Here is a 25,424-nt window from a genome sequence, read left to right on the forward strand (position 1 = left end):
TCATCTCATTGCTGAGTTAATTGGAAGTAAGTGACACTTTGAGTCCCATTTCCATCAATTGAAATATGTCTCCGGACAGAGGGGGGAAGTGGGAATAATCCATGGCCAACCATAGGATGTTTGCAATGCTCTTCCTCCAAAGATTCACCTTTGTGCTTCTGCAACCAAGGAAATGCCAAGGTTCTTGGTCTGTCACTCTTTCCTTGGGTGGGGCCACTGTGAGAACAGGGGCGGGGCTTTAAGGCTAGTGGAGGCTGGCACACTATAAATCCCATGCTCCGGGGAGAAGCCTTGTGGTCAAGGTGCAGGACAGGCTGAGCTTCCCAGCTCCTTCTTGGATGCTCAACCTTAACTGCTCACAGTAAATGAGTCCCAGCAGCATGGCTGTTATATACAACGTCCAGGTGACAACGGGGAACTTCCTCCAATCAGGCACCATCGACTCCATTTCCATCACCTTGGTGGGCACCAAGGGTGAGAGCCCCAAAACTGCCCTGGACAACTGGGGCATAGACTTCTATCCTGGAGCGGTAAGTAGGAGGGAAGGTGAGCCATTGGGTCACAGAGCAACCTGGTACTCATTCAGCATTATAGCATATCACATCTATTTAGCTACTAGCTGCCCCCTGCCACATATATTTGTGTATATGTGTTCCCTCGTTTCTTTCTGAAAAATCCTATCCCAGTTACATTTTACCTGTTCACATCAGCATATATTCAATTGACCTGTTTCGTGTCCCGACTTTCAGTGGGGGCTCCAATCTGTTTTTTTGGGAGCCTCCCAAAATTGGGAGGGCAGATATCTATTTTCTCTCTGGAGTGCCAAAAGATCCATTTTCTATCGGCCCATTTTGGGGAGGGGGCTTCCTAGGCTCCCCTTCCTGCCATTTTAGGCATTTAAGCAGTATCTACTCTAGAGCAGAGGCACTCAGCTGCAGGCAGGTGTGCATTGTAAGGAGGCTTCTCTTACCTGTTGTACTCTAGAGGAGAGGTGCTCGGTTGCGGGAAGGTATGTACGCTTTCTCTCCCGGGCCTGCATGACACCACACACACTCTTTCCAAAGCATAGGGGCAAGTCCTCTGTTTCTTACTCTAGAGGAGAAACACTTGGCTGCAGGCAGGTGCACACACTTTCTCTCCCAGGCTGCACCACACCAGGAGCCACACACTCTTTCCAAGGCATTTTAAGGTGGCTTCCCGCTTCCAGTTAAAGAAGAGCGATGACCTTCTGAAAGAGGAGATTAGTTTTTAGGGAAGGAAGCTTTTCTTTTTGTTTGTTGGGAGATTAATAAAAAAGATTAAACTGCAATGCTGAAAAGCAGAGGAGGAGTCAAGATTGGCTCCCGCTTGTTTTCACAACAGGCAGGTTTTCGTACCGGGAGGGCCCTTACCGTTACGGCAGTGGTTCTCAACCTGGGGTCCCCAGATGTTTTTGGCCTTCAACTCCCAGACATCATAGCAGCTGGTAAACCGGCTGGGATTTCTGGGGGTTGAAGGCCAAAAACATCTGGGAACCCCAGGTTGAGAACCACTGTGTTACGGGCTCCTGAAGCACCGAAGGCGCTGAAGGACATGGAGGAAACAGAAGAAACTAATTCTGCACACAACTCTCATTTCCCTCATAGAAAATGCTGTTTTCTGAGAAAACACAACATGAAAATTTTGCATAGCATCAGCCCCAAATGGTAAAAATTGTTCACAGTTCAGGAGTCTTCTTTTCTGGTAGTGCTTCCAGACAGAACTAAATCACGGGTTTTAAACAGAGGCAAAAAATCCCGGGACTTCAGAAGAGGTCTACATACAGACTTGTTGCTCCTGGGATTTCTGCCTCCATTGTCCAGACCTGATGCTTTGTTGTGACATTTAAAGGCTCCCAAGATGCGGACATGTGAGTAGTATGTCACTTTTTATGTGTACTGTACACCGCCATGAGTCGCCCGTAAGGGCTGAGAATGGCGGTTAATAAGTGCATCAAATAAATAAATAAATAAATAAATAGTATGCGGAGAATCACTGTAGCGAATGACTGCGAAATTTCCGTCCTTTGTTGTGGCCAGAGAAACTATGCCCTCCAGACATTTAATGGAGTATCAGCCACACAAAACAAAGTTTATGGGGTAGGAACATTACTGTCCAAGTCAGAACTGCACTATCAAACAGGAACTTTCAAGCCAGGAACAGAACTTTGGCATTACAGTGTTCCCTCGCTTATCACGGGTGTTCCATTCCAGGACCAGCCGCAATAAGTGAAAATCCACAAAGTAGCGATGCTATATTAATTGTAGTATTTATACAGCCAAAAAATAGTATACAACCAAAAATTGGGCAGGAAGTCCCAAACAAACCCACTTCCAGCTGCCGCTGGAGAAACCAGTGCCGGACACAGAGAAGGCACGCTGCCTGGCGTGGTGTTTCTCAGCCCTTTTGAAGGCTGCCCAGAGCTCCCGAGGGTGGCCAGCCAAGCCAATCGAGGGAGAGCAGGGTCCACGTCCCATTGGTTGGTCACCCCACAGGAACTTCTTCTGCTGCCAAGGGGGCTGCACCCTGGCGGTGGAAGGAAGGCAAGGAGGGAGGGAGGGAAGGTGAGGAGGAGGATGGTTGTGGGGGTGCCAGGCTCACCTCGGGGGCCACACAGGAAAAATCAGGAAACAGTGAGTCCATGGTAAGCAATCCGTGAAGTGGCAAGGGAATCCTGTATTGACACTTTTTAGATCCTGACTGCCTGGCCATCTGTCAAAACAGATTTAGTTGTGTACTTGTGGCCTCAAAAAACAAGGTACTGTTTCTGGGTTATACATAGCTGTTCTTGACATTTAACCTCAATTAATGTAATTTTATTGGTGTCGATTTTTATTTTGAAATTTACCAGTAGCAACTGCATTTCCCGCCTTTGGCTTATACTCGATTTAATACGTTTTCCCAGTTTTTGTGGTAAAGTTAGGTCCCTTGGCTTATATTTGGGTTGGCTTTTACTCAGGTATATATGGTATTTTGTTTGGAAACTGCAATTCAAGCAAACCTATGGTTAGAATTCTATTAATGACATGCAAATATACTCATCCCCAGGACTGTTTTGCAGGTATCCATTGCCAATGATCTCAAAAAAAAGCTGGGTGATGCCTAGTTTATTTATTTATTTATCGTGTCATCCGCAACCAGACCATTGTATTACATTTCTAACAGAACAAAACAAACAAACAGATAAAAAAAACACACAAATTTTGCAAACTTGGTAGCTGATTAAATGTCCTTTGACCAGTATCTGGCCACTTGGAGTGCCTCTGGTGTTGCCGCAAGAAGGTCCTCCATTGTGCATGTGGCAGGGCTCAGGATGTATTGCAGCAGGTGGTCAGTGGTTTGCTCCTCTCCACACTCGCATGTCATGGATTCCACCCTGTAGCCCCATTTTTTAAGATTGGCTCTGCATCTCGTGGTGCCAGAGCGCAGTCTGTTCAGCGCCTTCCAAGTCGCCCAGTCCTCTGTGTGCCCAGGGGGGAGTCTCTCATCTGGTATCACCCACGGATTGAGGTGCTGGGTTTGGGCCTGCCATTTTTGGACTCTCGCTTGCTGAGGTGTTCCAGCGAGTGTCTCTGTAGATCTAAGAAAACTATGTCTTGATTTAAGTCGTTGACGTGCTGGCTGATACCCAAACAAGGGATGAGCTGGAGATGTCTGTGCCTTGGTGCCTGGTTGAAAAGGTCGGGTTTTTTTAAGGGGAGTGGGGAGGTCATGGCACAATCAGACAGCTATGACAATACAAGATCTCAATTGCTTTTTATTATTCCTTCCTGTCAGTTCCTCTGGTGTTTTCCCCCCTCCAACTACATCCTTTTCCTCCATCACCGTTTCCGGGTTCTTGACAATATTCACCAGCCATTTCCTTCTCAAAACGCACAGAAATGGGTTTGGTTTGTGTAACTAAGAATTTTCATTGTTTTCCTATTGCTAAAACCTTGGTTCCTGGTACCAGGTTGCATAAAGAATAACTCAGGTTGTGAAACATCCTCCTCCTTGCAATAACAACACATTGTATGCTACTGTTTCTGTTGCAAATGGGATTTCTCTTGGCATATTTGTGTGTTGATGGTACTTGTCCATGAACATTCAGCACTTAGTGGAGGTTTAATAAGAAACTTTAAAACATGAAGCCAGTTGTATACTTTCGTGTTGATTTTGACATATGATTAACTCATTTTAGGATGTTCTTGGCACGATCCTTTCAGGAGAGGTTGGCCACGGCCTTCTTCTAAGTCTGAGGCCCCTTCCACACTGCCATACAATCCAGGCCTACTCTCAATTTGCAAATAATACATGCATTTGTTGGCAACATCGCACAGTTAAAGCTTGTGCACCAGCTGCGCCCATAACTTGGGAAGTCTGACTTGGCCACGGTAGTCCATACTCCGGTTACATCCCGTATAGACTACTGCAATGCTCTCTACATGGGGTTGCCTTTGAAGATTGTCCAGAAGCTTCAACTGGTCCAACAGACAGCAGCCAAGTTACTAACAGGGGCAGCACTCAAGGAGCGTACAACCCCTCTGTTGTGCCAGCTCCACTGGCTGTCGGTCTGCTACCGGGCACAATTCAAAGTGTTGGCTTTAGCCTATAAAGCCCTAAACCAGTGTTTACCAACCTGGGGGTCAGGACTCCTAAGGGGGTTGTGAAGGGGTGTCAGAGTGGTCGCCAAAGACCATCAGAAACACAGTATTTTCTGATGGTCATGGGGATTCCATGTGGGAAGTTTGAGCCAATTCTAATGTTGGTGGAGTTCAGAATGTTATTGTAATGAACTATAAATCCCAGCAACTACAACTCCCAAAAGTCAAGGTCTATTTTCCCCAGGCTCCACCAGTGTTCACATTTGCGCATATTGAGTATTTGTGCCAAGTTTGGTCCAGATCCACCATTGAGTGAGTCCACAGTGCTCTCTGGATATAGGTGAACTCCAACTCCCAAACTCAAGGTCAATACCCACCAAACCCTTCCAGTGTTTTCTGTTGGTCATGGGAGTTTTGTGCGGCAAATTAGATTCAAGTCCATCGCTGGGGAAGTTCAGAATGCTCTTTGATTATAGGTGAACTATAAATCCCAGCAAATACAACTCCCAAATTACAAAATCAATCCTCCCCCAACCCCACTAGCATTTACATGTGGGTGCATTGGGTATTTGTGCCCAGTTTGGTCCAGTGAATGAAAATATAACTTGCATATCTAATATTTACATTATGATTTATAACAGTAGTAAAGTGACTGTTATGAAGTAGCACAAAAACAATGTTATGGTTGGGGGTCCTCACAACATGAGGGCTTAAGGGGTCATGGCATTAGGAAGGTTGAGAACCACTGCCCTAAACGGTTCTGGCCCAACTTATCCGTTTGACCGTATCTCTCCTTATGAATCTCTCAGGACTTTGAGATCGTCTGGGGAGGCCCTGCTCTCGTTCCCGCCTTTGTCACAAGCATGGTTGGTGGGGACGAGAGACAGGGCCTTCTCAGCGGTGGCCCCGCAGCTATGGGATGCCCTTCCTAAGGACATCAGATCGGCTCTCTCCCTTTTAACATTTCAGAAGAGAGTTAAAACTTGGCTCTTTGAGCAGGCATTTGCAAATACAGAGTAACAGACATAGGAAAATGGAATGGTTGACAATGTGACTGGACAATGTTTTTAATGAGGAGACCCTAATTATACATGTTTGTATTGATTTTATTAATTCTGTTATGGTTTTATTATTTGATTGTTTTTATTATATTGAAATTGTATTTTATGGTCTTGGTACCAACTGTAAACCGTCCCGAGTTGCCTGCGGGATTTTTTTTTTGTCATGTCAGAAGTTGTTTCTGGTGTGAGAGAATTGGCCGTCTGCAAGGACGTTGCCCAGGGGACACCCGGATGATTTTAATGTTTTTATCATCCTTGTGGGAGGCTTCTCTCATGTCCCCACATCAGGAGCTGGAGCTGATAGAGGGAACTCATCCACCTCTCCCCAGATTCAAACCTGCGACCTGTCGGTCTTCAGTCCTGCCGGCACAGGGCTTTAACCCACTGCGCCACTGGGGGCTCCTAAGAGGGATTTATTTATTTATTTATGTGCTGCATTTGTTGACCGCCGTTCTCAGCCCTAGGGCGACTCACGGCGGTGTACAACATATAAAAGACAATTTACAATAAAGCCATAATGAAAAAACCATCATATCACTAATACACAATCATATAATTACACTAAAATAATCTGCTCCATCTTATCGTAGAATCATAACCAATCTCATAATCCATATTCCGTTCCAGTTGTCATTACCAGTTAATGTAGCACTCAGTTAAATGCCTTCTCAAATAGCCATGTCTTTAGGCTCTTACGGAAAGACATAAGGGAGGGCGCCTGTCTGATGTCAACAGGGAGGGTGTTCCACAGCCGGGGGGCCACCACCGAGAAGGCCCTCTCTCTCGTCCCCGCCAGACGTGCCTGTGAAGCAGGCGGGATCGAGAGAAGGGCCTCCCCAGATGATCTCAAGGCCCTCGTGGGCTCATAGGCCAAGATGCGGTCCGAAAGGTATTTTGGGCCGGAACCGTTTAGGGCTTTGTAGGATAACACCAGCACCTTAAATTGGGCCCAGTAGCAGATCGGCAGCAAGTGGAGCTGGAACAACAAGGGCGTTGTATGCTCCCTGCGTCCCGCTCCTGTTAGTAACATGGCTGCCGTGCGCTGGACTAGCTGAAGCTTCCGGGCCGTCTTCAAGGGCAGCCCCACGTAGAGAGCGTTGCAGTAGTCAAGGCGGGATGTGACCAGAGCGTGTACCACCGTGGCCAAGTCAGACTTCCCAAGGTACGGGCGCAGCTGGCGCACGAGCCTAAGCTGTGCAAATGCTCCCCTGGTCACCGCTGAAACCTGGGGATCCAGGCTCAACGATGAATCCAGGATCACACCCAAGCTGCGAACCTGCGCCTTCAAGGGGAGTGCGACCCCATCCAGCACAGGCTGTAACCCTATACCCTGTTCGGCCTTGCGACTGACCAGGAGTACCTCTGTCTTGTCTGGATTTAATTTCAGTTTGTTCGCCCTCATCCAGACCATTACAGCGGCCAGGCACCGGTTCAGGACCTCGACAGCCTCCTTAGTAGCAGGTGGGAAGGAGTGACAGAGTTGGACATCATCTGCGTACAGATGACACCGCACCCCGAAACTCCGGATGATCTCACCCAGCGGCTTCATGTAGATATTAAACAGCATGGGGGACAATATAGAGCCCTGTGGAACCCCACAGGTCAAAGGCTGTGGTGTTGAACAGGATTCCCCCAATAACACCTTCTGGGTACGGCCCTCCAGAAATGACTGGAGCCACTGCAGAGCAATGCCCCCAAGACCCATTTCCGCAAGGCGCCCCAGAAGGATACCGTGGTCGACGGTATCGAAGGCCGCTGAGAGGTCCAGGAGCACCAACAGGGACACACTCCCCCTGTCTAGCTCCCGGCGCAGATCATTCACTAAGGCGACCAAGACCGTCTCGGTACCATGCCCCGGTCTGAAACCAGACTGTGCCGAATCTAGATAATCCGTGTCTCTCAAGAATACCTGGAGTTGTGAGGCCACCACGCTTTCCATGACTTTGCCCAAGAAGGGGAGATTGGAAACAGGCCGAAAGTTGTCAAATTTAGTGGGGTCCAGTGATGGTTTCTTCAACAGCGGTTTTATAATAGCCTGTTTTAGACTCGCTGGAATCTTGCCTTCCCGAAGGGAGGCATTAACCACCACCGTTACCCACTCAGCCAATCCCCCTCTGGCCTCCTTCAGAAGCCAGGATGGGCAGGGGTCTAGGATGGACGTGGTGGGCCTCATTCCTCCAAGTATCTTGTCCACATCCTCGGGCTTCACAAACTGAAAAGAATCCATCAAAATAGGACAAGCAGGTGCTCGTGTCACATCCTCAGAGACTGCATTTAACATGGTGTCCAGCCCAGAACGGATCAAAGCGACTTTGTCTGCAAAGAACCGAGCAAATGCTTCACAGCGCGTGACCGAATTGTCAGGGCTCCCGCCTGAGGTGGCGGGAGTTAAAAGACCTCTGACAATCCGAAACAACTCCGCCGGACGGTTTTTTGCAGACGCAATAGTGGCCGCAAAGAAAGTTTTCTTTGCGGCTTTTATTGCCGCGGCATATGCCCTTAGAAAGGACACAAACCGTGCTCGATTTGACTCGCTTGGGTCCGAGCGCCACACGCTCTCTAGTTCCCTCTTCCTTCGCTTCATCACTGCCAGCTCCTCAGTAAACCAAGGAGCTGGTTTAGCTCGGCTACTTGAGAGGGGACGTTCCGGAGCGATCATGTCAATTGCCCTGGTCATCTCCCCATTCCAGAGAGCGACCAAGGCCTCGACATGGTCACCTACCGAGGTGGCGGGAAAGTCCCCAAGAGCCGTCAGGAATCCATTCGGATCCATAAGCCTCCTGGAGCGGACCATCTTAATGGGTCCTCCACCTTTGCGGAGGTTAGGGGGCGCAGTGAGCCTAAATCTGATCAGGAAGTGGTCGGTCCATGGCAACGGAGAGATGGACAACTCCTCCACACCGCCACCCTGCTCCCATCCCTGGCAGAAAACCAAGTCCAATGTATGTCCAGCACAGTGGGTGGGGCCAGATATTTGTTGGGACAGCCCCATGGTTGCCATGGCAGACATGAAGTCCTGAGCCCCTCCTGTGAGGGTCGCCTCGGCATGGATATTGAAGTCCCCCAGCACAAGAAGCCGTTGAGACTCCAACGCCAGGCTCGAGACTACCCCCGCTAGCTCAGGTAGGGAGACTGTAGTGCAGCGAGGTGGACGGTACACTAGCAGAATCCCTATTCTGTCCCGGTCACCCACCCTCAGGTGGACGCATTCAAAATTTGTGGTCTGCGGGATGGGACTCCTGGTCAGATGGATGGAATCTCTGTAGACCACTGCGACCCCGCCTCCCCGTCCTCCGGATCTCGGTTGGTGCTGTACGGAGAAGCCTGGAGGACAAAGCTGGGTAAGATTTACGCCTCCAGCTTCATCCAGCCAGGTCTCCGTGATGCACGCCAGATCTGCCCGCTCATCCAGGATTAAATCCTGGATAAAGGTCGTTTTTCCGTTGACAGACCTGGCGTTCAACAGCACCACCTTCAATCCAGAGGGCCCGCTCACCTGGTTACACCAATTTACCTTAGGAGACCGGTTTGGGATTATTAATGTAGATAGGCGGTCCGAATTAGGCCGAATTTGAGGTCTCCTTTTTCCGCATCTCCCCCTCCCCACCACGACCTCTATGGGGGCCCCTCGGCTAGTGGAACACCTCCCCTCCTCCATGCCGCAGTCCAAACCCAAGATCTTAGTTTCTGTTTCGCTAGTTGTTTGGTTTGTTGGCCCTTGCCAACTCCCTTGCTTCCCTTTCTCCCCCCTCCCCGCCTCATTGTTGTTCACAGGCTCCAGCCCACTTCCTCCCTTGTCCCTCCCACTGGTCAACAATAACAGGGACAGTACAAATAGGGGGATGGGGAACCACATGGATACTAATAGATTCAGATGGGGATAAGATGGGGATGGTATATAAATGCAGTAAATAAATAAATAAATAAATAACCAGAACTGAAATGTGACTTCCACGCTCTGCTCTATGATTGCCTCCATTCATCCTCTAACTTGTTTTTTTTACAGGTGAATGATTACAAAGTCTCTTGCAAACATGACCTGGGAGAGATTGTGCTCGTCCGTCTTCATAAAGAATGCACAGTCAACCTCATCCCCACAAACTGGTACTGCAATTTTATCACCGTCACATCCCCGAAAGGGCTAGCCTACCGTTTTCCTTGCTACCGTTGGATGGAGGGGTGCCAGACTTTGGAGCTGAGGGAGGGAACGGGTAAGTCATTCTCCTCGGGGGGGGGGGGGGGGGGGAGAGATGGAAGTTTTAACAAAGTTTTCTGCTCACTTGGCAGGATGACAAGAGGCTGTGAGCATTTGCTTTTGCATAAACACAGTTTTCGCATAAAATATCTCAAACAAGCATAATAATAATGATAATAATAATAATAATAATAACAACAACAACAACTACTACTACTACTACTACTACTTTCTTTGGGGTGGCTTACATGGGGACATCCCAAGCCACCTTGTCTCTCTCCTGAGGAATCTGTACAAGGACCAAGTAGCAACAGTCAGAACTGACCACGGAACAACAGACTGGTTCCAGATTGGGAAAGGCGTACGGCAAGGCTGCATCCTCTCACCCAACCTTTTGAACTTGTATGCAGAACACATCATGCGAGGATGTGCGGGGCCAGATGAATGCAAAGCTGGGGTGAAAATTGCTGGAAGAAACATTAACAACCTCAGATATGCAGATGACACCACTCTGATGGCCGAAAGCGAGGAGGAGCTGAGGAGCCTTCTAATCAAGGTGAAAGAAGAAAGCGCAAAAGCCGGGTTGCAGCTAAACGTCAAAAAAACTAAGATTATGGCAACAAGAATGATTGACAACTGGGAAATAGAGGGAGAAACCGTGGAGGCCGTGACAGACTTTGTATTTCTAGGTGCAAAGATGACTGCAGATGCAGACTGTGGCCAGGAAATCAGGAGACGCTTCCTTCTTGGGAGGAGAGCAATGTCCAGTCTCGATAAAATAGTGAAGAGTAGAGACATCACACTGGCAACAAAGATCCATTGCCTAGTCAAAGCCATGGTATTCCCTGTAGTCACCTACGGATGTGAGAGCTGGACCTTAGGGAAGGCTGAGCGAAGGAAGATCGATGCTTTTGAGCTGTGGTGTTGGAGGAAAGTGCTGAGAGTGCCTTGGACTGCGAGAAGATCCAACCAGTCCATCCTCCAGGAAATAAAGCCCGACTGCTCATTGGAGGGAAGGAGACTAGAGACAAAGCTGAAGTACTCTGGCCACATCATGAGGAGACAGGAAAGCCTAGAGAAGACAATGATGCTGGGGAAAGTGGAAGGCAAAAGGAAGAGGGGCCGACCAAGGGCAAGATGGATGGATGGCATCCTTGAAGTGACTGGACTGACCTTGAAGGAGCTGGGGGTGGTGACGGCTGACAGGGAGCTCTGGCGTGGGCTGGTCCATGAGGTCACGAAGAGTCGGAGACGACTGAACGAATGAACAACACATGGGGGCAAGTTAAAATATAACACACTAAAAAAACATAACAACAGCATAAAACAGAATAACACAACAACATTATAACAGAATATAAGAGCAACCATCGAACCAACAACCAAAGAACCTGCAATAATAATCAGTTTCTGGGCACGGGTGGGTGGACTGCTGTAAATCAATTGGGTTTTTTTAAAATATTTTTTTATTTGAGAAGAGAAAATACAGTTAAATGGACATATACTATACATTTCCCTCTCTTTTACATACATTCACCCTTGTGCTCCCCTTCTCCAGAGCCATCTCTTTTCCTAAAGTCCCACCAAAAAATCGGTTCTTCATTTGGAGGTAAATCCCCATCTTCTTTTTCCAATAATCTTTCTAGAAATTTTCTCTAGATACTTTCAAAGTCATTTTTTACATAATCCCTTCTTTACTTTTAAGTTTGAGGTTAACTTATCATTCAATGCCATTTTCCAGATTTCTTTATACCATTCATTAATCTGTATTTTCATTGCCCCTTTCCAATATTTTGCAATTAATAGTCAAACTGCTGTTAATAACACGTCTATTACATTTTTCCCCTCTTATCTTTCCCATCCTCTTTATTAATTAAAAGTAATATTTCTACTGGATTCCTCCTAATTTTTATATCCATAATATTTTCTATTTCTATTATAACCAATTCCCAAAAATCTTTTACATATTTGCAGTCCCACCACATATGCATGTAGGCTCCAATTTCTTGGCATCATAGAATCATAGAATCAAAGAGTTGGAAGTGACCTCATGGGCCATCCAGTCCAACCCCCTGCCAAGAAGCAGGAATATTGCATTCAGATCACCCCTGACAGATGGCCATCCAGCCTCTGTTTAAAAGCTTCCAAAGAAGGAGCCCCCACCACGCTCCGGGGCAGAGAGTTCCACTGCTGAACGGCTCTTACAGTCAGGAGGTTCTTCCTCATGTTCAGATGGAATCTCCTTTCTTGTAGTTTGAAGCCATTGTTCCGTGTCCTAGTCTCCAGGGAAGCAGAAAACAAGCTTGCTCCCTCCTCCTCCCTGTGGCTTCCTCTCACATATTTATACATGGCTATCATGTCTCCTCTCAGCCTTCTCTTCTTCAGGCTAAACATGTCCTAAACATCCTCGCCAACATTTTTCATTATTTTTCTTATTTATAATGTTTAACCTTCTCGGTGTTAAATACCATTTCCAAATTAGTTTATAATAGTTTTCTTTTATTCTAATTGACATGTTTTTTAAGTGTCTTGCTTTCCATATCTCTTCCCATTCTTTTTCAGTTATCGTTGTTCCTACTTCCTCCTCCCATAATTCCCTTAATGTTAGTCTTTTCTTTTTTCCTGTGTCTTTAATTAGTATTTTATATATTTTACTTCTTGTTCCTTTTAATTGCTCGCTATTTTATCTTTTTAATCCTTTTATTATCAATTCCTCAAATTGTGTTTATTTGTTTCTGGTGCAAATCAACTGTGAGGATAGGGCTGATGGATAAAGTGTGTAAGTCAAATGGCAACAGTAGGGATAGAGGGCAATGTAAGATGGAGCATTATAACTTTGGGTACAGAGCAGTAGTAAAGTGCGAGGATGAGATTGTGGGCCCTAGCGAGAGACAGGGTCTTCTCAGTGGTGGCCCCTCGGCTATGGAATGCCCTACCGGCAGACATCAGGCAGGCACCTTCGCTGCTGACGTTTCGGAGAATGGTTAAGACCTGGCTTTATGAACAAGCGTTTGGTTAAGCAGTGCAACCAATCATAGGAAGACGGTAAATGGAACATAGGAATGGCACGAGGATTATGAGAACGGATCTGATTTCAACTGAGGCGTTATGTTATGTCTGTTTTGTTGTTCTGTCTTGTTGATTGTTAACTGTTGTGGATTGATGCTGTTGATCCTGTTTGTTGCATTGTTATGTTTTAATTGCACTGACACTGTTTGATAATTGTACCATGTAAACCGCATTGAGTCGCCTGTTAAGGGCTGAAAAATGTGGTATAGAAATAAAGCAAATAAATAAATAATAATAGCTGGGGCCAAGTTATCTGGGAAAACTGTCTAGTCAAAAGCACAGTGGAACATCCACATCTTTAGATCTTTGCAGAAGATGGACAGGGTGGGTGCTAGCCTAATCTCCCTTCTCCTCCTGCCCAGGAGGGAGAAAACTTTGGAAATTATTCTTGCAGTGTTCGAACAAAATAAGTGACATTCCTGGATATTGTCTTGCCTTTCACTATTAATAATTGTTGGGGAGGATGATTGGGTAGGTGCGAGGATACTCAGGCCTTGCTGGAAGCATCCGGCTGAACGAAGTAGGATGTTGGACTTAGAGAGGCCTTCAGGTCTTATTTAGCTTCTGGGTTCTACTCCTGACCCTCACCAAAAACCTGTGTAACCCTAACTTCAAGGAGATTCTGAGGGATCTTTATACTCAGTTAATCTCCAACTTATTTCATAAGAGGTGTGATGCTTTTATGAACTGTAGACCACTCTCTGCATCAATTTATCACCCTGAAAAATATTATCTTCTAAACTTAGATGTTTGTCAGCTTTTGATACCACATTCTTTAGTGGAAGGGCTCAGATTCCAATCAATACTAGCTCTTATCAACCACTGAGGGTGATTTGAATGCAATATTCCTGCTTCTTGGCAGAATGGGGTTGGACTGGATGGCCCATGAGGTCAATTCCAACTCTTTGATTCTATGTTTCTATGATTCTATGATCTCCTAATAAATAACAACTTTTTTGTGTGTTTGTTCCACCAGCAAAAACAGCTGCCATGGATACCCTACCTTTACTCAAAGAGTTCAGAAAAAAGGAGGTTCAGAAGAGACAGTCCCATTATCAGTAAGTGAAGCTATAAGATGGTGCATCATGTGCCAGCTAAAAACTATATTGAACCATTGCATCAGATAAAGAACCTCTTCTTTCTGTTGATTCCTAGTCTCCGTTCCAACCCAGGAACCTGCGAGATTTGGGCAGGGAAGGAGATGTACCCAATAATAATAATAATAATAATACTTTATTTGTACCCCGCTACCATCTCCCCAAGGGACTTGGTGCGGCTTACATGAGGCCAAGCCCACAACACATCAATAAACAAAAGCAATAACAATAAATCAATACAAAACAGTTGAAATAAACTCAGAAACAAAAAATACACAATAAGCAATAACAATATCAAAAACATACAGCATTTAAAAAACAAATGGCCGGGCCAAATGTAAAATTCAAATTTAAAATTTAAAAAGTGCTGGGCATGAACAAGGTAAGGCAAATTAGGACAATCCTAAATCAGGATTAAAGTGCATTATGAGGGCATATTGCTGAGAGATTCTCCTTATTCTGGGAAGGCACACTTGAACAACCACGTTTTCAGGGTCCTCCTAAAGACTGCCAGCGTTGGGGCATGTCTGATGTCCTTAGGGAGTGAATTCCAGAGTTGAGGGGCCACCACTGAGAAGGCCCTCTCCCTCGTCCCCACCAATCATGCCTGCGATGGAGGTGGGAGCATGAGCAGGGCTTCTCCAGATGATCGAAGAGATCATGTGGGTTCATACACAGAAATGCGGTCACGCAGGTAGGCGGGTCCCAAACCGTTCAGGGCTTTGTAGGTAAGCACCTGCACCTTGAATTGGGACCGGAAAATGAACGGCAGCCAGCGGAGCTCCTTAAACAGGAGGGTTGACCGCTCCCTGCAAGAAGCACCAGTTAGTAACCTGGCTGCCGCCCGTTGTACCAGTTGAAATTTCCAGGCCGTTGTCAAGGACAGCCCCACGTAGAGTGCATTACAGTAATCCAATCTAGAGGTGACTAAGGCATGGACTACCCTGGCCAGATCCGACTTCACGAGGTACGGTCGCAGTTGGCGCACGAGTGTTAATTGTGCGAAGGCCCTCCTGGCCACCGCTGACGCCTGAGCTTCAAGCGTAAGTGACGAGTCCAGGAGGACACCCAAACTGCGGACCTGTGACTTCAGGGGGAGTGTAACCCCATCCAACCCCATCCCAAACTCTATGCGTGTCTTGGTATATGTGTGAGCCATTGCTTCTTTCTCCCCAAATGTTAGGTGTGAGTGATCTCATATTCACAACAACCTCCAGTGAGTAGAGATACGAAAATCCAGTTTTATGGTTCTGTGAACACCCAATAGTATTCTAACTCTATCCAAGTTCTACACATGGCTGCAAAACATTGTCCCATTTTTTTCGGCACAAAAAATTGTTCATGTTCCGACACATGCTTTTCCTAGCTGTTTTGACTCTTTGGACTTGTAGAAGGTTTGCACAAACCTTTGGGTGCTTTGAATCATCCTAATAATGAAATGGCCAATTTGTAGATTCCTTGAAAATAGAAGCAAATGCGAGATCTCAGAACTGTTTTGGGGGAATGTGGTCTACATTGTAAGGCAGGTTGTCCTTAACGTTAATCACATACAGGTACTTTCCAGGGGTGGAAATATATCATCCATATATCTTTCCAACATTCTTAAATCTATGAAGACTTTTGCAAGCACACCAGGTGAATCCCATTTTTTGAAAGCAGATCCATTCCAAGACCAATATAAAGATTCCTACCTAAATTGCATTCTCCTTTCTCTCACTGTCTCCATCTCGTCCCACTTGCAGTGTTATGAATGTTTACTCTGTAATTAAGTGTGGTGAAGGTTCCACTAATCATGCTGTGCTGGTACGGCTGTATCAGGAGCTCCATTTTCTTTCTATTGAGTGTTTGCATGTATTCCAAGGTTCCATGCATTTTTCAATAAGGTGGTTTCCCTTGCTCTACAATTATAGGGCCAATGACCCATCAATCATCATTATGTTATTTAGTTCCGCCCCTTTCTCCAGGGCTCTGGGAGGGAAAAGAAAGACTTCAGGCAGTTTTTCAGTTTTGAAAGCCCAGTTACAGGACGTGAGCTTTCCCCACCTGTAGAGAAGCTTCGTTTCTTACAACATTTGGGGGAAACAGCCCTAAAGCTTCTAAGAAAAACAGTTTTACAGCCCAACCCTTGTTGGGGTTAAAGATACAAATCCACATCATTCGTGGAGAAAATCCAAAAGGACTCCAGCTGGAAAATCTACAAGGTCTTGGCTGGTAGGTCTACTCAGGTAACCAGAAGCAATTGGATCCGGGAGTAGGGCCCACACCAGCAGAGCCTAGAAAACAGATTGCCCGGAAGGGGTCAAAAAGGGTTTTCCTTGTTACAGAAAGAAATAGTTCTCCAAGCAAGGTGCCCACCAATTGATTCAAAGCCTTGAAGCATTTGTTTAATTTGTTGAAGATCTAAGAAGTATTTGATTGTTTATTGTAGACTTAAGCAATAATAAAGGACTCTGTTAAACCTTTCAAGCTTCTAAAGACTCTGTATAGGAAAATCCTTAGGGCCTCTCAGTCGAGGCACCCCGGCTTTCCGCTGGACACAAAGAGCACATCCTGTTCAAAAGCCAACTGCTATAAGCCCAGCGCGTGACAGCACACATGTATTAACTATTATTATTTACAGTTCTTATATTCCGCCCTTCTCACCCCGCAGGGGACTCAGGGCGGATTACAGTAAACACATATATGGCAAACATTCAATGCCAGTTTGACAAACAACATTTAACAGACAAAGGCTATTTAACTTTTTTTTCTGGCCGCCAGGGGAGCTGCTGCTTTTCATCGTCCATCAACGACACCGATGAAGTTCTTCCGCATTCCCCGGAGTCTTTTTTCTTTATGGCCTCATAAATTAGTTAAATTTAGCCTCCCACACAAGGTGGTGCCTTATTTTCCTACTTGACAGATGCAACTGTCTTTCGGGTTGCAAAGGTCGACAACGAGCTACACAATGGCTGGACACCCACTCCAGCCCGGGCTGGCTTCAAACTCATGACCTTTTGGTCAGAGTGATCTTAATGCAGCTGACACTCAGCCAGCTGCGCCACAATCCCGGTGCTACCCTTTCCTTACTGATCACACAAGAACTCTGAATCCCCAACAACATTTTGGGGTGTCACATTTTTCCTCTCCCTGACGGGAAAAGCAAAGCCTTCAGAGAAAAACAGCAATGGGTCTTCAGAACTCCTGAGCTTGGAACAGGACCTTTTGGGGACCTCAACAACCGGAATCCCCCAGTCCAGGAGATATTCCAGATCCAGATGATTTTGATTCCTTTCTCTCCATACAGGTGGAAGATCTTCGCTGAGGGTGTCCCCTACTGTCTGAACGCCTCATCCATGGAGGAGCTAGAAAGTGATGTTAAATTTTCCGCCACCAAAGCTGTCCTTTTTGCTGAACGCTCTAAAAGCAAGTAAGTTGCATGGGAAGGTGACGAGGGAGTGTTTGAGGAGGATTATCCTATTTATATACTGTAGTAACTATTATAACTAGGAATCATCACATTGGTCTGGAAATCACTGCATTGCAGGGGTAATAAGGGTATGTCTCTCTAGAAGCGGCAACATACGTAGTAGGACTTCCACTTTCACTGGGGTCACAAACTCAGGGCTCTATGAAAATGTGAGGAGGAATAAAAAACTCCATAAAAATGGGGAAGAATTGAATAAAAAAACTCTGCTATTTAATTTTTGATTAGATGAAACACTTATCTAGGAATTCCCAGATCCTCCAGGGCAACTCCATGGTCAGCCTTCACTGGAAATAGTTCTCTAGGAATCTTTAGGGCCTCCAGGGAAATTCTATGGTTAGCTTCTAGATGTTGAACATAGAACCACAATGGAAGACCTAGAGCAGCGTTTCTCAACCTGGTGGTCGGGACCCCTGGGGAGGTCACAAGGGGATTTCAGGGGGGTCACCAAAGACCATCAGAAAATGTATTGTCGAAGGCTTTCATGGCCAGAATCACTGGGTTGTTGTAGGTTTTTTCGGGCTATATGGCCAGGGTCTAGAGGCATTCTCTCCTGACATTTCGCCTGCATCTATGGCAAGCATCCTCAGAGGTAGTGAGGTCTGTTGGAACTAGGAAAGTGGGTTCATATATCTGTGGAATGACCAGGGTGAGACAAAAGACTCTTCTCCGCTGGAGCTAGGTGTGAATGTTTCAACTGACCACCTTGATTAGCGTATAATGGTCTGACAGAGCCTGGGGCAAACTTTTGTTGAGAGGTGATCAGATGTCCTTGTTTGTTTCTTCTCTGTTGTTGTGCTGTTGTAATTTTAGAGTTTTTTGAAATTGTCCACATGCTTGTGTATTTCAATGGCTTCTCTGTGTAGTCTGACATGATGGTTGTGAGAGTGATCCAGTATTTCTGTGTTCTCAAATAAAATGTTGTGTCCACGTTGGTTCATCAGGTGCTCTGCTATGGCTGATTTCTCTGGTTGAAGTAGTCTGCAGTGCCTTTCATATTCTTGACTCGTGTTTGGGCACTGCATTTGGTGATCCCTATGTAGACTAGTCCACAGCTGCATGGTACACGGTAGACGTGAGAGGGTCCCTCTTGTCCTTTGCTGAGCGAAGCATTTGTTGGATTTTCTTGGTGGGTCTGTAGATAGTCTGTATGTTGTGTTTCCTCATCAGCTTCCCTATGTGGTCAGTGGTTCCCTATGCGCATGCCCCATGCGCCCCAAACATTCACAGTCATATCTGGCTGATTCAACGATGTTGTCCTTTTCTACAATCCTTAGGAAGATAGAGATGAAGCTGAGAGGCTTTTCCGATAGCCAAGAATCCTGGAAGGACCTGGAGGACATCAAGAAGGTTTTCTGGTTCAACAAGTCAGATATATCAGGTAAGATGAAGTCCTGCTAAAATCCAGTGCTTAGCGATTATACTTTTTGGGATGACATCTGGCAGAATATCTCAGCAGGCAACTTCAGCTGCCACTGAGAAGACCTTGTGTCCTGTTTCCCCACCAGACGGCATCTTTGAGCAAAAGAAGAAATTCACTGGAAGCAACATCCTGTTGGACTCAACTTTAACTCCCATAGTAAAATCAGATACCTGGGAGATGCTCTCTCAAATCCAAGTCTACAGTTTCATTTTGGTTTAATGACAGGCAGCAACTCAAAATTCTTTGGTGCCACTCCACTAAAGTAAACTATTCTGGGTTCCTTCTTCGGTTCTTGAAAAAGTGATGTAGTATTTGGTCACCAATCACTGAGACCTAAATCTTTTGTTAGTCCCCAGGCACATTGCATTCTCAGGAATTATTCACAAGTTGAATCACCATTCAGTGGCTCTATTTTAGTTGGGATTAATCCTTGTCCCCCATTCTAGAATACGTCACTGAGCACTGGAAAGAAGATGCCTTCTTTGGGTACCAGTTCCTGAATGGACTGAACCCAAGAATGATCCGGAGATGCACTGAGATCCCTCCGAATTTCCCTGTGACCCAGGAGATGGTGGCCAAGTCCCTTGGAGATGATACTACGCTGGAGAAAGAGCTGGAGGTATAAAGGGAAACAGGCATTACATGGCCTGGAAGACCGTCATTTCTGAGAACAACCAGTATGTGAGGAAGTTATAATGTAGACTCTGGAATCCACCTAGTCTCCATGTCATACTCTCCAACTGTGCCAGTTTGGCAGGGACTGTCCCATTAACCCTCTGCTCTCTCTCCTTTATTTCCACCTTTTATCTTTGTCCTCTGGTTCCTTTCACTCACTGGAAGTGAGCTCTCCTAGTTTCTCCTTTAATAGTATTTGCTCCCTTGACCACACTTTGCTTGGTCGCACATGTTGCAAATCTCATCTGGAAAATGTCATGCTATTTGAGGATTTTAGGGGGTGTTAGTCCAAAAAATATAACTTCTAGAAATCTCTTCAGATAAGGGAAGGTGGCCACTAGACTTATCAACTACTATCAAACTTGTTGCTTCCTCCTTTGTTCAGAATTTGTGTCTTTCTTCTTCATACAGAAAGGCAATATCTTCATTGTTGACTACCAGCTCTTGGATGGGGTCCCGGCTGGGCTAAATAATGGACGCCAGCAGTACATCGCTTCCCCTTTGTGCCTGCTACACCTCTCTGAGCAGAAGTATCTCATGCCCTTGGCCATTCAGGTACTACATTTTCCAGGTGGGAAACCCAGGAAACATAGAGTCCCTACGTCTGCAGTTCCACCATTGAACTTAGAATTCCTCCAATGTTATAGCCACTTTTTATGCTGAGTGGCAGATTCTGGTTTTATCTGTCTCAGTTCATCCTGTTTTAGCATGCCAAGAAGCCTAGGCCCCATGTAATACCACCTTCTCCTTCTACTTGTATAGCTTAGTCAGACCCCAGGTCCGGAGTCGCCCATCTTCCTGCCGAGTGACTCGGAATGGGATTGGATCCTGGCCAAAACCTGGGTGCGCAATGCCGACTTCTATGCCCATCAGGGTATCACACATCTGCTCCAGACACACCTGTTGGCTGAGGTGTTCACCATGGCCACCATCCGCCAGTTGCCCATGTGTCACCCGCTCTACAAGGTGAAGCTGAACATTCAATCTTTTAATGCTAACATCTACTTTCTGGTGACTTCTAGGTCAAAATCTGTTGGGAGTAGGGAATGTTGAAAGTGGTCAACTATGGCCATCTAATTGGGAATTTGAATTCTGGTTTCCTAGGGTGGTTTCACACAGCACCAAATTGCACCTTTTAATAAGTGGCATAAAGGTCCGGGACCAACGAACAGGTCTGCACACAGAACTGTTGACCCCGGGATGTTTGACTCCGTAGTCATAGTCATAGAATTATAGAATCATTGAGTTGGAAGAGATCTCTTGAGCTATCCAGTCCAAACCCCTGCCAAGAAGCAGGAAAATCACATGGTCTACACTTCCTGCTTTGTCCCGGGATTTTGCAGCCCCCAAGATGGCAGCCATAGGACATCTGACCGGAACTGACCAATCAGGAACAGACATTTGAAACCCGGGAAGAAACCCAGATTAAAAATCCCGTGCAGGGACAGACAGGCATTCGAAGATGCACATTTCAGGCTCAGAACCAGGATATTCCCGCACCTGAATATCTCACGCTTTTTGCTGTTTGTAGTGATTGCTTTCGCGTTTACAGGGAATGCCGTATGGCAACCCTCATGTTTTCTGCGGGAGCTCCTGGGATAAAGGTTATGTCTGTACGAGCCCCCAGAGTCCTAGTTCAACTCTCAGGTCACAACAGTATGCTAACTCTGAAATCATTCAAAATAGGAATCAATAAATATCAAGCCTGGAACCAGTCCCCCATGAATACAAAGGGTCCACTGCACAAGTATTTTCAGAAATTCTATGTTTTGTAAGACTTCCTGTTGGATTTTTGAGGCAGATTTTGGTCAAACCAGACATAAGCCTCCAGTAGATGGAAACAGGGGAATTAAAGCATGTCTTACTTTCTGCTTCCACAGCTCCTGATTCCTCACACACGTTATACCCTTCACATCAATGCGTTGGCCCGGGAACGTCTCATTTCAAAGGGGGGTGTCTTCGATAAGGTAAATGTTTCTACATTTTCTCCTTCATCCAGTCCACCAACACTTTAAAATTTTAGCATGTGATACCACTTTAACTGCAATGGTACAATCCTGTGGAATCCTGCTGGGACAGATCCCTTTCCAGGATGGTCACACAGTTTCAACCCTTGGAATTTGGTAATTTGTTTCCTACTTAATCTTTCCTGGATTGGGAACTTGGACCTCAAGTGGACTTGAGCCTATGTTGGTGTGGTAGATTACAGGTGGTTAATGTGAGCAGCCTCCACTAAAGTTATAATGGCCACTCTGAGATAAACAAGTGGACACAAACAAGTGGAAGTTTGCTGAGACACTTGTAATTAATACTCTCAATCAATCCTAGTTCCTTTAGTCCACAAACTCTTCTCCTATGCTCCTAACCATTTGTTGTTGTTTACTCGTTCAGTCGCTTCTGACTCTTCGTGACCTCATGGACCAAACCACACCAGAGCTCCCTGTGAGCTGTCCCATCCATCTTGCCCTTGGTCGCCCCCTCTTCCTTTTTTCTTCCATTTTCCCCAGCATAATTCTCTTCTCTAAGCTTTCCTGTCTTCTCATGATGTGGCCAAAGTACTTCATCTGTGCCTCTAATATCCTTACCTCCAGTGAGCAGCCGGGCATTATTTCCTGGAGGATGGACTGGTTGGATCTTCTTGCGATCCAAGGCACTCTCAGAATTTTCCTCCAACATCAAAGTTCAAAAGTGTTTATCTTCCTTTGCCCAGCTTTCCTTATGGTCCTAATCATAGCTCTGCAAAATCCAAATCCTCTGTCAAATCCATCCCTCTCTCTATCAAATCCAGCCTCTACCTGCCATTTGTAGTTTGGTGAAGGACAAAACAGTTCTTTGATAGAGAACTCTAGCCTGCTTCCCTGAAATAGAGGATTCCTGAGAAGAAACAGACTGTCAAATTCATGTGTGTAGTTCTGATCTGAGATCTCCAAAGAGCTGCTATTGATTGCGCCCATTTCAATTCATCGTTTTGATTAAGAAAACGAAATCAAACAGAATTTGCAAACCGGTAGTTCAAGATAAACAAATGCTGCATTTGAAAAATGCAAACTTTCATCTGCAAAGGGCAACACTGGACTCACGCTCTGATGCTTTCTTCCTCCACCACCCCTTTCTAGGCAACTGGTGTCACTCATGAGGGACTGGTGAAAGTGCTGCAAAAAGGAACCAGAGCCTTGACCTTCTCTTCGCTCTGCCTTCCGGAGGATCTGGAGGCTCGCGGGGTGTCCTCGTTGCCCCATTACTACTACAAGGAGGACGGCCTGAAGATCTGGGCAGCTGTGGAGAGGTCAGGCAGGGGCAATTGTGATGCCGCTTATACTATTTATTTGTATCCTGGTTTCTCCCACAATTGGAACTCAGCGCTTCCAAGTGTGTTGAACCTAAGGGGTCTTGTAGCCCCATCTGGTCATGTTGCTGGATCTGATATTGAATGGTAGTGAAATCTGTTGATTTATTGAGATAAATAGCCTCTCTTATCTCAATAATTCTTGACTTCTCAAGCATCTGCTCAAAGGTGGAAAGGTAATAATTCAGCAGACAAAGCTGGAGCGGTACTTAACTTTATTCCGATATACACTATTTACAGAAGAGCACAATAACTCACCTCCGTTCACATCTGCACACACTGGAAGAAGCAATATTCCAATTTTATCAGTTCTTTAGCATCCAGCTTCCACAGGAGCTGCCTTAAATTATGCTCTGGCAATACATCACAACTCTATGCATTAACTCTTGCATTATTACATTACACAGTTTAAACTACAAGCAATATTTTATTCTATATAAAAACCATAGTAATGGTAAAGGTTTTCTCCTGACATCAAGTCCAGTCATGTCCAACTCTGGGGGTTGGTGCTCATCTCCATTTCTAAGCCAAAGACTCAGCGCTGTCTGTAGACACCTTCAAAGTCATGACTGCATGGAGCACCATTACCTTCCTGCCGGAACGGTACCTATTGAGCTACTCACATTTGCATATTTTCGAAATGCTAGGTTGGCAGAAGCTGGGGCTGACCACGGAAGCTCACCCCGCTCCCTGGGTTCGAACCTGTGACCTAGTATATAAAAACCATATACTAACAAAATCTTGTAGAACTTGGAAAAGTACCTTCATTTTGGGCAACAATTGCCAGTATCTCATGACCAATCACATTGGATAACTTGTTTGGTCTTGCCTGTATTGGCTGCAGAATATTGGGAGTTGTAATCGAAAAAGGAAGTTCTTGGTGGTCTGGGCATACCAAGCCCCCTTGTCTCTCTCCTGAGGAATCTGTACAAGGACCAAGTAGCAACAGTAAGAACTGACCCTGGAACAACGGACTGGTTCAAGATTGGGAAAGGCGTACGGCAGGGTTGTATACTCTTCCCCAACCTATTCAACCTGTATGAAGAACACATCATGTCATGTGCGGGGCTTGATGAATGCAAGGCTGGGGTAATATTGCTGGAAGAAACATTAACAACCTGAGATATGCAGATGACACCACTCTGATGGCCGAAAGCGAGGAGGAGCTGAGGAGCCTTCTAATCAAGGTGAAAGAAGAAAGCGCAAAAGCTGGGTTGCAGCTAAACATAAAAAAAACCAAGATTATGGCAACAAGAATGATTGACAACTGGAAAATAGAGGGAAAAAATGTGGAGGGCGTGACAGACTTTGTATTTCTAGGTGCAAAGATGACTGCAGATGCAGACTGTGGCCAGGAAATCAGAAGACGCTTCCTTCTTGGGAGGAGAGCAATGTCCAGTCTCGATAAAATAGTAAAGAGTAGAGACATCAGACTGGCAACAAAGATCCATTGCCTAGTCCAAGCCATGGTATTCCCTGTAGTCACCTACGGATGTGAGAGCTGGACCTTAGGGAAGGCTGAGCGAAGGAAGATCGATGCTTTTGAGCTGTGGTGTTGGAGGAAAGTTCTGAGAGTGCCTTGGACTGCGAGAAGATCCAACCAGTCCATCCTCCAGGAAATAAAGTCCGACTGCTCATTGGAGGGAAGGATACTAGAGACTAGAGACAAAGTTGAAGTCCTTTGGCCACATCATGAGGAGACAGCAAAGCCTAGAGAAGACAATTATGCTGGGGAAAGTGGAAGGCAAAAGGAAGAGGGGCCGACCAAGGGCAAGATGGATGGACGGCATCCTTGAAGTGACTGGACTGACCTTGAAGGAGTTGGGGGTGGTGACGGCCGACAGGGAGCTCTGGCGTGGGCTGGTTCATGAGGTCACAAAGAGTTGGAGACGACTGAATGAATGAACAACAACAACAATCGAAAAAGGAACTTTTTCAGGTCATGGTTCAGATCATGCTCGCATTAGGCCAGGAAATGCAAAAATGATGGTTTGGCCTTGAAGAGGCTGGCTGGGGGAACTGAGACTTGTAGTCAGAAAAGGAAACCCCCAAGCTATCTACATATCCACCCAGGTTAAGTTGTTCCATCTTACCTGCATTTGTTTGGAGATGCTGGAGGCTGTAGTGCAAAATGGGGAACCATCTCAAGGTCTGGCTCTGGTCTCCATATTGGTCCCAGAGACATAGATGTGGTTTGCTCATTTAAAAGTCTGGACCAAATGCATCTTCCTGGCATTCCAACCATGAGAGAGACCAAGGAATGCTGGTGGACTCCATCCTGACTGTCCTTCTCTTTTGTCTCCTCTTCTTTTAGCTTTGTCTCTAGAATAATCGATTTGTATTATCCAAATGATCGCTCTGTGCAGGAAGATTCTGAGCTGAAGAAGTGGATGGAGGAGGTCTTTGAGAAAGCCTTTATGTCTCAGGAGACTTCTGGTAGGGCTGCCAACTTCCTATAGCAATGAGAAGAATGCAGACTCAACATTGTGAT

At 45.9% G+C, this 25,424-nt stretch overlaps 1 protein-coding gene across 1 annotated transcript in view; it reads left to right on the top strand.

Annotated features, from left to right (window-relative positions):
* Positions 1 to 309: 309 nt before the first annotated feature.
* The window catches only part of LOC132777572 (hydroperoxide isomerase ALOXE3-like), a 33,155-nt gene continuing 8,040 nt past the window's right edge, over positions 310 to 25,424 (top strand). The window contains exons 1-11 of the mRNA XM_060779931.2: positions 310 to 530; positions 9,669 to 9,873; positions 13,903 to 13,984; positions 17,310 to 17,432; positions 18,767 to 18,870; positions 19,359 to 19,531; positions 19,999 to 20,142; positions 20,350 to 20,553; positions 21,468 to 21,554; positions 22,704 to 22,873; positions 25,248 to 25,369. Of these exons, the coding sequence (XP_060635914.2) occupies positions 366 to 530; positions 9,669 to 9,873; positions 13,903 to 13,984; positions 17,310 to 17,432; positions 18,767 to 18,870; positions 19,359 to 19,531; positions 19,999 to 20,142; positions 20,350 to 20,553; positions 21,468 to 21,554; positions 22,704 to 22,873; positions 25,248 to 25,369 (1,579 nt within the window). The 5' untranslated portion in view covers positions 310 to 365. The remainder of the gene's footprint in view (positions 531 to 9,668; positions 9,874 to 13,902; positions 13,985 to 17,309; positions 17,433 to 18,766; positions 18,871 to 19,358; positions 19,532 to 19,998; positions 20,143 to 20,349; positions 20,554 to 21,467; positions 21,555 to 22,703; positions 22,874 to 25,247; positions 25,370 to 25,424) is intronic.

The sequence above is a fragment of the Anolis sagrei genome, chromosome 6 (genome assembly GCF_037176765.1).
Source record: "Anolis sagrei isolate rAnoSag1 chromosome 6, rAnoSag1.mat, whole genome shotgun sequence".
NCBI classification, from domain to species: domain Eukaryota; kingdom Metazoa; phylum Chordata; class Lepidosauria; order Squamata; family Dactyloidae; genus Anolis; species Anolis sagrei.